The 15,076-nt window shown below is 40.0% G+C and overlaps 1 protein-coding gene across 1 annotated transcript in view; it reads left to right on the top strand.

The window, feature by feature from the left end:
• The window catches only part of SPOCK2 (SPARC (osteonectin), cwcv and kazal like domains proteoglycan 2), an 80,601-nt gene that overhangs the window by 34,535 nt on the left and 30,990 nt on the right, over positions 1 to 15,076 (top strand). Inside the window, exon 2 of the mRNA XM_088144377.1 lies at positions 13,851 to 13,896. Within this exon, the coding sequence (XP_088000503.1) occupies positions 13,851 to 13,896 (46 nt within the window). The remainder of the gene's footprint in view (positions 1 to 13,850; positions 13,897 to 15,076) is intronic.

Below are 15,076 nucleotides of genomic sequence, written 5' to 3'. Positions count from 1 at the left end.
GGAATGAATTGGAGCTGTTTGAACTGGCCCTTGTACAGGAACAGTTTTGTGTTTAGAAGCTCTAAGAGTTTTTCACATAGAGATATAAATTTGTATACAGTGTACAACTGTGGCCTACAGTATGACTTCACTGTCCCCTACTACTATTTTGTACCTGGTGTTCCAGCAAAAGTAAAAAAAGAATAGTAGATTCCAGTCCAAAGTCAACTTCCCACTGCCATGCTTTATGATATGGTGATCATGATGCAGTGGGAGAACTTCTTCAGATACTTGAATGCAAAATGTTGGTGCTATAAACAAATACTATAACTAAAATTAATACTTAATTTTTATAAATTAAGAACTCCTGTTACCTTTCCCCAACCTGGTGCCCTCCAGATATATTCTCATTGGCAATCACTACAAGCAATGCGGAAGTCTGTATTTTCTGTTTATCTCAGACAGCTATAAAATATTAAGGTGGGTTGAGCTGACATGTTTCTTCTCATTTTTGATTCCTTTTTTCTTTTAGTAGAACAGTTTCCAGTGGATCTTGATTTAGTCAAACACATGAGACTTTAGAGGGCTTTGAACAGATGTCAGACTTGCTGGAAAACAATTGCCGGAATCTCTCCTGTGTTCTAGAGTAGCTGGAAATGTTGTAGATACTTTGGGTCTGTGCCATAAAAGTACTGAATTGCTTGTCCTTCTCCAAGGGAATGTATTTTTGCTAGAAGCTTACAGTCCAAAAATTGGCTAGATTGTTCAAATCAACATGTTTAGATCAGCATCAACATTGTCTCTTCTACTGCCTTCCCCACTTCCAGGTTGATCTCCACGTCACAGTCCTGCATTGATGCCCCAACTGGCTCAACTCTTCCACTGATGGTCTAGGCTACCAGCCCAGGAAGCCTCATGCTCCATTTGTTCCTTTTCTTACCATGTTCTTCAAAGCCTTAGTGCTCACCCCTCATGCCTTTAGTCACTCAACATATTTTTATTTCAGAACTGACTTTCTTCTTGGTCACATTCCTCAACTCTCTTTTTGTGTCCCTTTTTTCTCCTCTAGATTTCTGTTCTTGATGTCTTGATTTGTCCCACATCATCTCTACAGCATCCTTCATTTCCTGGGTGTCCTCCAGATGTGGACTTCCAAGTTCCAAAATTCTCAGCAAGGGTTGTGCTGGTTGGGAAATTTTGGGAATTTAAATCCAAACATGGAGGGCATCCAGGTTGGGGAGGTTGCTCTATGGCACTCATTTCTCCCTCCATTCTAGGGTGCTATTGGGACAGAAGTCTAGGTTGCATTTAGCAGAATGAACAGGAGAGTTCCTGATGGAACAGAGGTCTGAATCCCCATACCTGAAATAAATATAGCAATACACATTACCACCTAAGCAGACTTCCTCCTTCTCCCCCTCCTGCTCCAAAATCCTAATTTAGCCCAAAGTGTAAACTTACTAAAGTGCATTAGCCTGTAGCTGCCCCTGACAATAAATAGGCTGACATCTCTTCAGAATCCCTCTCTGAGAGACATAGTAGATGTCCCTCAAGGAATGTGGGATTACATTTTGCATTGTCTATTTTTTATAAAAACTAAGAGGAAATAAAGAATACAGACAGGGTGTGGGCAATCTCATTGACAAGTCCCAGTGAAAAATCCCTCCACTGATATGGAGCTGCTGGTGTTAACTCCAAGTCAGAATCTCCTTCATCTGCCCTTCTGGTTCTTCCTTCCCAGAACATTTCCTATTTCACAAGTTCCTTGTCTTTAGACTCCATGTTGTTGAAGGATGCTCTGCTATGAGGTTTTCCCCCAAAATAAACATGCATTCTTTTGGAAGAAGTGAGGATGCTGAATACTCTTCACTGGTAGAGAAAAAAATTGGAATCTGGATCCTCTGCTTTCCAGCACAGTGCTATGCAGATAACAACATGCATTTGGGTTTCATTTGAATTCTGATGCATATTGTAGAGTAGATTAGCGTCAGATGCACGCATGCATGATGATGATGATCCCAAATGAATTAACTGCAGGATGAAGGCTTCTTCATTGAAAGTAATGGACTGTAACCTGCCATACTGATCTAGCGTGGATTGGTATTTTGTAATATATGTCTCTGTGTGCGAATCTGTTGTATTCATACTGGAGCACAAGAACCTGCTATATGTGCAAAATTCAATTGTCCAACCATCTAATCTACGGATGAAGGGGATATTGGCCACATTCTGCTTTTAAGGCCTTTTGAGCTCCCTGAATTTGCAACAACTGATAGGACTCAAGATAGGCATCCCAGTTACGTTTCTAGCAACCTGCCAAACGGCTTTCGGGATTATGACTTAAAATGGACAAGTTGGCACAATGAATTAGCAATTTCTGAATGTCATCTGCTCCACTAAAATCATGTGTTTCCCACTGATAGCCACAAAGTAACTTTCATAAGCGGGACAAGAAGAGTTAACCCTCCTCATCACTTTGGACCAGATGGGTGAAAAATGCACGTCTGTGTTTAAACACGTATGTTTATAAGTGCTTACGGGTTTGGGGCTGGATAGGGGAAAGTTATGTCTATGCAGGTGCATCTCATAACTCACTAACCATTGCTGTGTAAGCTCTCAGAGGTACACAAAACAAGTTACCTATTTCTGATCAAGACCTATTCTTTGACTGATGATTAGCTGTCTGGAGTCTGAGATGGGAAAGAACCTCTCATTTGTCCCTATCTGATCTTGATATGTGCAGAAGTCTGGGACTGGACATTGATTCTCAGAGTCCTTAGTGGTTCATAAAGGCTCCTTGTTACATCTCAGAAGTAACTAGTGGTCTGTGAAAAAGATCTATTTTTTTCTTTGGGCCCCTCTTCTTCCCCTTGTCAAGCATTTATTTGAAATATCCAATTGTTATCTGCCCATGTGCCCACAAAATAGGGGGGAGAATACCAGTGTTTTCCAGCTAATCTTTGCTGACCTGAAAAAGAAGCTGAACGGGGGCAGGGCTAGCTAGTACTTGGATGGGAGACTGCCAGGAGAATCCTGGAGCCGTTGGCTAGACTTGGGCTTTGAAACTCATCCTGGAAGAAACAGTGGCAAACTACTTTTGTCATTTTTTTGAAAAACTGGATGGATGCCATCACCAGGAATTGTACTCAACTTGAGATATTACTCATTCTAATGTCAGACAATTATAATATGTGTCATAATAGACATAAAATTGCTGAAACATCAGAGTATGTACGGTCTGTCTTAGAGATGGCTGCCAGATCACATGCTTGCCGTTCCTGGAATCTTCTCCCTAGGGAAGAATAATGATGTAGAAGTTGAATTCTTCTGTGGACATCCAAGAGATGAGACCTTAAGTTAATAGTAGAACACATGCTTAGCATCTACAGTATATGATTTCCAATTCAGTCTCCAGCTGTTCAAGTTAAAAGGAATAGGGAAACAGGGGATGGGGAAGTTGAAGGAGTAGGCAACACAAGATGGAAGAATAGTTTCACTGCCATAGTATGGTCAGAACATGATGAAGAAGGTGTTTCCATCTTGTGAATACACATGAAGGCTGTATTGCGCTCATTGAATCAAAGTTTTTTAAAAATTACTTTTAACATTGCTCATTTCTTTTAAACTATAATTGTGGGTTGATTTCCCCCCTTCTCTGTGCCTGTAGAAAAACAGGGATGTGAATATTCTTCTGACAGCTGTGTTCTGCTAGTCTCTTCCTCAACCTTCTTTTCAAAAATGCTGATCTGGCCCAGTAAATTGAGATAAATAAAGAGGTGGGCTGAGATGGTTGCCCCACTTTGCCAACCCTATTGCAGATGGTGAATTGGGGCAGACAGTACTGAATCAACCTCTGCATTTTGAATGCCCAAATGTTTTCATGGGGAAGAAAGGGTTTGCAATAGTGATAGACGCTTCTTATTTCCTACTGGCGTGGATGGTGGAGCAACAGAGCTTCAACTGCAGTTAACCCTACATTCTTCCATCCGTCCATCCATCCATCCATCCATCCATCCATCCATCCATCCATCCAGGAAAATGGCAAGAATAAACAGACTCAACTACAGCTGCAAAAGGAACAAGAGCAGCAGCATCTCCTGCTCTTGAAATGTACTTCAGGAGCTGTTGTGCTGGACAGCTCCATAGTGATATGTTGAACTCTTAAGAGCTGAAGATTTTGAATATTATTTGAATATTAGGTGTAATTTAAACCATCCATTTATTCCCTCTTCTCATATAAAGAAGTCTTCAGTGCGAGGTCCAGAATTGTGAAGAGGAGGTGCCAAATGCAGATTGTTAATGTGGCAGAAGGAGGAAACTATCAGACATGACTGGAGAGGAGCCAAAGTATGTTTAATTTGAATTACATTGACATATACATGAAATCAGATTTAGGATTTCATAGAATCACAGACTGTAAGGGTTGGATGGAACCTTATAGATCATCTAGTCATGTGCAGAAGTCCACTACTGAAGCACCCCTGATGGGTGATCATCCTCAAACTTCAGGCAGAGAGTCCACAACCTCCCAAGGCAGTCTGCTTAATTACTGGACAATTCATGTAAGTTAAACCATTGCTTCTTGTGCTGTTTTCCGGAACAGCTTTGGACAATTTTGCCCCATCTTCAAGTATCCTTCAAATACTTGAAAACACAACTCAAAAGGGAAGTGGACCTTTGGTTTCCCAGAAGGTGCACATCCTTGTTTTATCTGGTTCTTCTGCAGACATGTATGTAAGAAAATTGGCTTTTCTCACTTGAATGTTTGAGAACTTTCTGACTTAACCCTTGAGTGCTGGTCTCCATAACCCTTCTTTTCCACTAAGAGGAAATCCTTCAGGAGTATTTATAAATAAATCATGGTTTGCAGGAATTCTGTTTAATCTTAACTACAAGGTATATGTTTACCTCATTTCCTCAGTTGATATTTGTACTTCAATTCCGAGGATGAACTTTAGTTCCCAGGTTGACTGGAAGCTATGAAGTCAAAATATCTGGAGGACATCATGTTGGAAAATGATGTAGCATTAGTGAACTGTAATGAGTGTGTGTGAGAGAGAGTGGGGAGGGGAAAGATTTGAAAATTGGAATGGAAGAAGCTACAAGAATTATCAACCTTGCAAAGTTTCATTCTCACACTCCTTTATAACCAAGTCCTGATGCCTATGAGTTAATGTCATGCTGAACAGTGGATTTTTTTGAGGCTCCCTCCCAGAGGGTTGAAGGAAGTTACCAATTATCATTTCAAGTAGCCATTAATGAATGACCAGCCCAAGACAGGGGATGCTTCCCAGACTTCTCATATTGCTGTTTATTTTCTTCCTGTGTGAAAAATCCTGTCTTTGAAAAACCATCCTATGGAAGAGTCATCGCTCATGAACCAATCTTCTACCCTGCTGTCTGATAGAACAGTGATAAGTATTGATGTGATTGATGGCATGACAGCTAAACAATCCAGTAAGTGGCAATATGCTTACTCAGAGATCTTGTAATCTCTCACCATTCATCCTTCCTCTCTTCCCTTATACTTTCTATAATAAGGCCTTTGATAGCCAATTTCTGAGCAGCTCCCCTTCTTGCTCCTTGGGATGACACATTTTCTCCCTGGGCATTGGTTAATTGCCTTTTATTTGAATCAGCTGCCTTTGCATGAAAGAAGAAATCAACTGGCTGTTTTTTTAGTATGACCTGGTCCCCAAATTTGCCCTCCTCTTGCAGATGAAGTGATGGAGTTGTGCTGAAGCTCATCATAGGCATCCTTCCCTAACCTGGTATCATCTAGAGGTGTTGAAACTATAACTGCTACATGGCTTAGGACTGGATATGTACAAGACCACTTACTTCAAGTAGAAACTGTCTGCCTGAGGCATGCAGGTAGAGGGCATTTGTTCCGAGTCCCATCTTTTATGATAGAAAGTAAGAGAGGACCTGGAGATGAATGTTCTCTGCCAGAGCTCTTCTCCTATTGAACCAGCTACCCTGATGAATAAAGGCTGCATTATTAACATTTAAAAAGCTGCTAAAAACCAAATTTATTTAAGCAGACATATGCAAAGTAGGGCTGTGTGAACTTGATACTTAAAAAGTATATGGCCCTATTTTTATATATGTATGAATGAATTGAAATTCATGCTAAAGGTTTTTTTTAAATAGATTGCATTGTTATTTCTTGCTGTGTATGTCTTATTATGCTTGTAAGCTGCTTAGATTGGCCTGACTGAAGCAGTATAAAAGTATCTATGCACTCATAGCTGGGTTGAGATTTGAACCTTGAGCTTCTTGGGGGTGCATTTCATGCTATTAACATTGAGATGTACATCAGATTACTGTGGAAGTAGAAGACCACATGCAAAGTTCACCTTAAAGAAAGAATAGGCGGGATGTGTCTTATGAGTTTTTTTGGCTCTGCTTCATGTGATTGGCTGCCACCAGCTAGTCAGAGAAACATGCTTGTTTGATTGGATCTTATAGGTGAGAGGAAGTGCTACCACAGCTGAGGTGCCATTTTCAGAATACCATGGTTGCTTCAGCAGAACAGTTCTGCCATTACACACAGAGTTGATTCTTAGCCAAGTCTTGAGGGAGACTTTGAAGAGGGAGGTCTGTTTTTAAAGTTGAGTTGCTTGATGTGGTTATGTTACAGAAGGCTGACAGGGCATGTACAATCATTTGGGCTCCCCACATGCTCTTTGTAAAGTCTGTTGCTCAGCAGGGAGACTTCTCTTCAGGACTGTGAAATGCAGGAAGACTCTCCCTCTAAAGTTTGACTTCCTAAGGGAGTTGCCATCTCAGGTGACCTGCTGTCTCACTCCAGAAAGAAGATGGCAGAAGTAAAAAGTGCTGACTGGAAAGTCTGTCTGTCTGTCTGTCTGTCTGTCTGTCTGTCTGTCTGTCTATCTATCTATCTATCTATCTATCTATCTATCTATCTATCTATCTATCTATCTATCTATCTATCAAGTTTATATACACCGCCCATCTCACTACACAAGTGACTCTAGGCAGCATTACAGATAAAAAACTAGAAAATCCTAGAAAAAATATATACAGTAGGTTAAAAAACTACAAAAGGTTAAAATGAAGCTAAAAAGTTAAAACTACAATGCAAACTAAAAAGGCAGAGAGCTCATCCTCAGGCTACCAGCTGAGGTCCCCATGCAAGTTAGCAGAGATTAATTAATTAATTAATAGATAATTAATGAAATTAAACACTATAAAGATAATCCCCTTTCCCTGTTTCGAGCTTAGTTTAGAACTTAATAGAATTCCTTGTAGAAATACCTGTTTCACATATATAGATAGCCTTTTTAATTACATATTGCTCACTGGCCACATCTGGATTATCTTTCTCAGTTTTAGAAACTATGGCCTCTAAAGCCTGGTGAGAGTGTTGATCTTGGGTATTTTTTATCACTTTCTATTTATATCCTCTTTTTAATCTGAGAGTTCAGGGCAGTTTGCATGGCAGTCTTCATAACATTAACCTTGTGAGATGGGCTGGGCTGGGAAAGTGCCAGACCTAACACCAGACAATGGTAATACATTTCTACTCTCCGGAAACTCAGCCCCTCATTTATAACAAATTAACAACAGAAGTTTCACAGACTCAACATAACTAGATTAGTTGCTCTATTGCAGACAAGAAAGAAAACATACATATACAGAAGATGGGCCTACTGCAGGACACAGCAGTGCTTTGAGCCTTGAGAGTTGGAACTTCAGTTCCATATTTACAAGGCAGTTGTGTCTGGCCTGAGAACATCAGCTCCTGCCTCATCAGTTTCAGATCTTACAGAGAGAGTGACTGGCTCCAGTCTCTCGATGAAATCTTGGTCAAGTCCACAGTCCAAATCCAATAGCACTGTATCCTTGGTGTTTCATTCCTGGTTCATACTAAGACAAGGTTCCCTTTTACTTGCAAATTCTGTAACTTGCACAACTAAATTCATTTCCCACTAAAAATAATGCAGCTCAGAGACTTGCAATAATCTTATTTACACTCATGTTATCTGAGATTCAACCAGTTTTTAAGTCTTCTGGAGAAACCAGATCTCTTTACCTAACCTGGAACAAACATGTTTTAAGGAGTCTTGTGATTCTCTTCATAATTCATAACATTTCTATCTAAGCCCCCAATGGAAGGTAAGCTTCCATCTCGCCACCTGGTGGCTTTGGACATGGTGAATATAAGAGCAGTCATTTGTCATGACTGTTTCAGACCTTCAGGTTATCCCAAGCTGCAGTCATGGATTGAGGAGTAAATTTGTGAATTCATCTCCTTAACAGCAGCTCAGTTTAATGGCAGTTAGATTTGTCTTGCCGGTTTCTTTAACTTTCACTGGATCGTGCATCTTGGAGAAGGAGAGGGCTTCAGACAACCCACACTAACACTGAATAACCTGACGTTGAGGAGGGATTAAGGAACTGCCCACCTCTTGTCACCATGCCTTTGGGTATGGAGTTGGTATGCAGAGAGGTTCTATGAATATAGAGATGTTTCTACATAAAGTTGCCTCCCAGAAGATGGATCTCCTGCATAGCCTAGAAGTGAATGGCAAAACTCTTTATGGTACTGCCACTGCGCCTGCCCTTCTGAACCAGGTTTCCTCCCTCTAATCTGCAGTCCATGTTTCTTTCAACATACAGAATTTGCACTTCCCTAAACGGTCATAAAATGCTTCTGTTTAAAATGGCCCAACATGACTCCCATTCTTGAGTTCCTATTGTAATGTTGGATAATGTGCTCTGTGGAATTCAGTTCACAGTTCCCATCACTAGGACTGTTCTACCTTTCTCTTAGTCCTTTTTTTTTGTATATAAAAAAATAGGATTAGGATAGCATCTCTTATATGGGGCATTACGTCCACTGATGGAGAGGGGGAGAGTCTGTAAAGACAGCAAAGCAAATATGTAGTTTTGCCGACACTTACCTCTTGGATTCCTCTTTTTCCATAGCTTCTTGATACTCAGTGTCTGCCCCAGGGAACTTGATTAAAAATTCTGAGTTTTATTTATTTTATCTGCATTCTTTAAGCAGGAATTGGGACAATCAGTGTATATGCAATATTATGTCAACAGTGATATTCTAGAGCAGTGTTCCTCAACCTTCGCAGCTTTAAGATATGTGGACTTAAACTCCCAGAAATACCCAGCCAGCCATGCTGGCTGGGGAATTCTGGGAGTTTAAGTCCACATATCTTAAAGTTGCAAAGGTTGAGGAACACTGTTCTAGAGAGAAAGACTAAGGAAGGGAGAATCAAGATTGCCCAAGAACAGCAGAGACATGGATGGATCTGGACATCCCTCTAATCACCTTAAATTTGTCTGTAATGCTACTTTTTTTCTAAGGGTATTTTGATCCCTGGTTTTGAAGACAGTACCCAAATGGCAGGTGGCTCCATATTTCAGCACCACCACCACCATCCCCAATGTGAAGCTTCATTTGTTCACTTGGCAGAGCTGCAGCAGAATGGCAGCGCGCCAGCTCTGACAATGCGCAGTTTCCTGTTGGGCTGAGAGGGGATGGAGAGAGAAAAAAACATGGTCATGCTTTGTATGCTCACTTTGGGTTGTGTTATTGAAAATGCACCCAGTGGTGGTGCCGCAGGCTAAAAGGCTTGAGCATGCCATGCAAGAGAGAATAAATGTGGTTTGTTCTCCGGCCTTGGAATTGGCAGCCCCAGAAAAAGCTAGGACGGCATATGGGGACTCCTGATGCATTTAAGTTTGAGCTGTGTTGTAGCCTGGCTTCTTCAGCTGCAAGGATCTCTTGTCTCAGAGTTTGGGAATTCCAGCTGGGCTGGGAGCTATGGCAGAGGGGGGAGAGGTTGGAGTTACAGCCCTGGCATTTTAAAAGAAAAACAGTGGGTGAAGAGCTACTACGAGGTGTAGTCAGGGAGATAAATGGCTTTGCTAGACGGTCCCTCCCAGAGTGGAAATGAAAGAGGCAATGATGACTCTGTTGAATGGTTGGTGGCTGAAAATACAGCCCTGACACATACTGAGAAAGGTATGAGCCTTTCTGGAATGGTGCAAGGATACCTGGAGAATGGCTATTGTTGATTTGATGTCCATGTAATAATGAAGTAGGCCCTTATATTTCCTTTAAGACAACTTGGCTGATCTCACAATTGGGCAGTTTTATTTGGTTGCAATTGGCTTATCTGTATGTCTGAATTTTCTCTTGAGGGCTTTCACAGAGATGGTGGGCCAACTCCATGAAAAGCATTTGGGTGAGGTGGTAACTCTGCATGGTGCTTTACCTTATAAGGGCCTATTTTATACATTTCTATCATTAGGAGATGCTGCTCTCCTGAAGTTCTGAAGCCATCTTAGGAAAACAGTCCTTAGGACCAACTTCCTTAGAAGAAAGCAGAACCCTTTCCTAGCTGGATTTAAAAAAAAAAAAAAAAAATTGGTTCTTGAGTATAGCAGCTAGTTGTGGCTGGACTAGATGACCTGATGAGGTCATTAGCCTCTAATCTAGAGTGATGTTTTTGTAAACCATAGACAACTTCATTTTGCAGAAAGATAGGCTTTCCACCTGAGTGGCTGCTGATAGAACAGGCAGGATCCTCGTAGCACTGACAGTGGTCCCACTACTAACAAGCTACAATGGGTATAGATCCTTCATAAGTTCTTTCCTTGGGATTTCACGGAACTGTGGGAAGTCAAGGAGGCTGCAAATGACTGGAGAAATTATTATACCCTGAAAGAATGAATATTCTCACACACCCCTTGGCCTAAACACGTATAAGAAGACCATGAGAAATCCTCCAAAGTTCCCTTCTCCTCTGAAATATTTTTAAAGCAAAATCTCTTTTATTAAACTGGTAGGAAAAAATGGAGACTTTCTCTGATAAGTGCTAATAAATCCCAAAGGCTTGCCCAGCCCTGCATTTTGTTTCCAGGGTGGCAATGGGATGCTCATGAAATGCTCACTAACTGGACAGAGCATCACTGTGCCCTTTCACCTGGTTTCCCCAACAACTGGTGCTCATGCTGTAGCCTAATAGCTATTCTCCAACTGACCAGTTCTTCTAATTACATTGTAGATATTAATTTCTATGGAAGGACAAAGGATGGAGTGTGGCTGGAGTGGGTAGAGGGGAATAATACCCATAAAAATATATCTCCATTATCTTTTCCTTGTTATTTATAAGAACTGGATATGGACAGCTGATAAGTTTACTGGGGGGAAAATTGGATGGATCATACATCCCTGTACATAATCTATTTATATAGGTAAAATTTGTCCAGAGATTATGGAATCCATACATTACAATTCCATGTCTGTTTTCCTCATACAATACAACAAGCTTGTACTATAATGAGTACTGCCAACAAATAGACTTAACTGTGTCCTTGGTTTAGTTTTATTTGCAGAGGCAAAGGGAGAAATAAACAAGTGTACGCATTGCTGGGACTGTCAGAATATGAAATATGTTGTGCAACTCCAGAAGAGCCCGCTGAGACTCCATACTTCATGCCCCAAAGGCAGGAGAAAACCTCTGGAGGAAGACGTTGCTGCTTAGTAAATGTCCTGAATTAACGGCCCTTGTTTTGATTAATTTTCCTTTCAGATCCAAGAACCCACTGCTGTTGTTACAAATGGCTTACTGCATTTCAACTGGAAAAACAAAGCAAAACAAACATTTTTTATTTCAATTTATATGGCCGCCCATCTCAAATTCATAACTGGGTGGCCATATAAAATGCCCATAGCGGAATGGTTAATAAAAGCATCATTTATGGACAATGAATTCTAATGTTATCAGAAAGTTATGCAATAGAAAAAAAAATTGGTTACCTTGCCTGCATTCTACTATATACTTGCTTTTTCGTGCACAAAGAGGGTTTTTTTTTTTTTTACTTCTCTTTTTCTCTCTCTTTCTGCTGCCCTTCTGCTGCGGTCTGGATTTTCCAGGAGGTGGAGGTTAGTACAGATTAAAACAAAAAAATCTGCTTTTCATTTCCTCAGTCCTGTACCATCTTCCTTTGTTTCCTCTAGCACAGTGCTTTGAATTGGGTTTCTTTTAAAGGGCATTCCGAGTGGTGGAACATGGCCCATGAAAAATTGGCCAGATCTTCCTGCCTGTGGTGGATTGCCTATAAATTCAGATCAAATGCAGAGAGAAAAAGATTTAGGCACTGTCTCCAAATCATCTCCGCAGCCAATTCACAGATGTGAGTCAAGCCTCGCATTTGCTTTCTGTCCAATCCTTTTGAGAACCAGCAATTTTGACACTTCCCAAAAGCTGTTTGGATTGGAACAAAAGGCTTCTTTCTCCAACCCGGCCTCTAATTGTAAAGATTGGCAGGAGAAATGGAAAGGGATATACAACACCTTGTCATCTCCCCTTAAAGAGGCTGCTGTCTGAAGTCAAAATATCTCCTTTTATCCTCAAGTCCACCCACCTCCTTTTCCCACCACATCACTTGAAGGAAAATGGTGCTTGATTCTGAATGCCATCTCTGTGTTATCATGAAGAAAGCCTGTGTTACAAATCAAAGTTTCCTTTGTGTTCCATCATAATCTTTACGACTGCATGAAAACCAGCGTAGACATCATCACATCTAGTTACAAAAGCAAACAAGTGTGAGTAGTATGACATGTTCTGTAGGAAATCGCATAAGACAAGTGCAGCTTTTTTGTTTCAGACAACTGCATGTTTCCGTGATCGTTTTCTGGTTCCAGGTTTCTCGTTGCAAGTCCCTCATTGAAATAGATGGTTTGCATCAGCATTTTTTTTTTTTTTGGCTGTAATGTCTGTCCTAACTCTCAAAATACATGCTGGTTGACAATGCCATCAGTATGTTAAATGTAAATCAAAAGATCTTGTAGACTGAGGGTTGTTCTTCAAGGTTGCGCAGATCCCTTGCCAAATATTCAGCAAGTACAGTATTTCTGCAAAAATATTTGCATGTGTTTGGCTGTCCCTTGCTTACTGACAAGATTCTCCTTTTACCACTGGACTAGTAAAACTGTTAACCCCCGTGGCAAGGTTACCAGTTTCCATATTCTAGAAATCAAGTTGGGAAATGTGGATTTTTGCTACATACGATATTTTCAGAAGGCCACTGTATCATGTGGAACTTGAGGAGAAAAAATATGGTCATGTTCAGAAGGGCTCGTGTCAATCATTTCTAAGCTTCAGCAAATGGAAGGCTGCCATTGTTTTAAATAAAAAAAAGATTGCCGACGTTCTGATGAAACAGAATGGCAATCTTGTACCCTGAGGGTTTTATCATTAAACCGTTTTTATTTTGTTCTTCTGGTTGAGTGAGCGTGTTTATATTTAATTGCGTAAGACTTTTAAACCAGAAAATGTTGCATTGATTTTCAGTGGACTGTTACCTTGTTTGTTCCTTACCACTTTTGGAAACTCTCATTAAAAATAATAAGAGGAATGAGGATATGGCCTGGTGTTCTGCAACTCCCAGCTTAAGCATTTTAATTGAACATGGGCAAATTCCCTGGGTTAGATTGTGTTGATTTCCTTTTCTTTGTGCAGCTTTTTGTAGTCAATGGGTGATCCCATCCTTTGGCTTTCTCATGCAACAAAAGTCAGCCCAACAGAAATTGTAGGCAGATCATGTCATGTTTCAGTTTCTGGAATTAGGTCCATCAAGGAAGTATCAGATGTTGCACCCTCTGTATTAATATTACTTCTAGTGCCAACTATCCCAACTTGGTGCCCTTTTGATATGTTAAAACTAGAGGTTCCCCAAATTCCAGTCCTATAATGCTAAGCTCAAGATTGAGAAAGACTTTTGATTTACCTGGCATTCTGAATATCAAGATTTTTTTATCGCTAACATTTTCTATGGTCTAAATAGTTAATTTGTTCTTTTTTTCTTCTCTCTAATAGGATGACTACATCAAGAGCTGGGAAGATAATCAACCTATAGATGAAGGTAATTTTCCCTTTTTAAAGTGCTTCTCTTTTACAGTGTTGTTGCCTCTGAGAAAGGAATGGCTGACATAGCTTGGAAAGAAAAGTTTTTCTGCAAATCACTGAAAATGAGAGGAAATTGAACTGAGATGGTTCATCTCATTTGCTTTTTATCCATTCTGTAAACATTTGAAAATAGCTGCATGCCAGGATGATCATACAGAAAAATGTAAAGAAAAATGTTCTGCCCTCTTCGGTTTTATGAGCTATGGGTGCAGTTTACAAATTGCAACTTTCCTTGTGGATGAAGGTTATTATCTTCCTTTTTATCTTTAAACTCTGGTGTTTTTCTTTTGGAAAGGAGGCCAATTCAAATGTTAGGACATATCAAGGAACCAGTGCCAGGAGTCACGAATGGATTCCAATTCTTTCTCTTCATAGTTAAAACCCATCTCTGTTGAATGGCTTCCTTTGTGATTTTATATTTTTTAGTAATATGTCTGTGTTCTATTTCTGTTTCTAATTCTCTTGGCAGATCCTTGTTGAATATCATATATTAATACAGTACATATAGGCTTGCAATTTTTCTTGTGTTAATTTAGATTGTATTGTCCTCTAATACTCTATTTGATATGTGTACTTAGGGTTTGCTATAAACAATTCTAAAAAAAATCCTTTGTGCATAACAGCATGATTGCATTTTGAACTCCATAAAGTTCAAACTGTTGTGACTTCCATTCACAGACAAATTGCCTGCTATTAAGTATCCTTAAAATAATTGAATTGCGACTTGAGCACAGGTTATTGGATTGTTTGTCTTCTTGCCCTGGAATTCAGTAGATGTGGTTGTTCATGTCCATAGCCAGTAATTTTTTGAGTGCATTTTGGATTGTGTTCCAGGTATTTAATCAATTGCAGTGCAATCCTATACATGTCTATTCAAAAGTAAGCCTTATTTTCTTGAATGCAGATTATTCCCTGATAAACTATTGTACGATTGAACTGTTTGTCTTTCTTTGCTAAATGTAGTGGGGCTGCAGTAAGCCATTGATCTAGTTTATGGGTGGCATGGGTGGTTAGTAAAGCTGAATAGCTACTAAATGGCAAAAAAATAAAAATAAATAAATAAAAAGATTTTCAAGCCCAAAGACAAATTTGTTCATGACGAAACTTACTTTATTGGTAGCAGTGAATATCAATAT

Source organism: Python bivittatus, unplaced genomic scaffold (genome assembly GCF_059951505.1).
Source record: "Python bivittatus isolate LINGU-HERP-01145 unplaced genomic scaffold, Pbiv_v1 ctg000400_np1212, whole genome shotgun sequence".
Taxonomy (NCBI): Eukaryota; Metazoa; Chordata; class Lepidosauria; order Squamata; family Pythonidae; genus Python; species Python bivittatus.
This window is presented reverse-complemented; position numbering and strand designations above follow the sequence as displayed.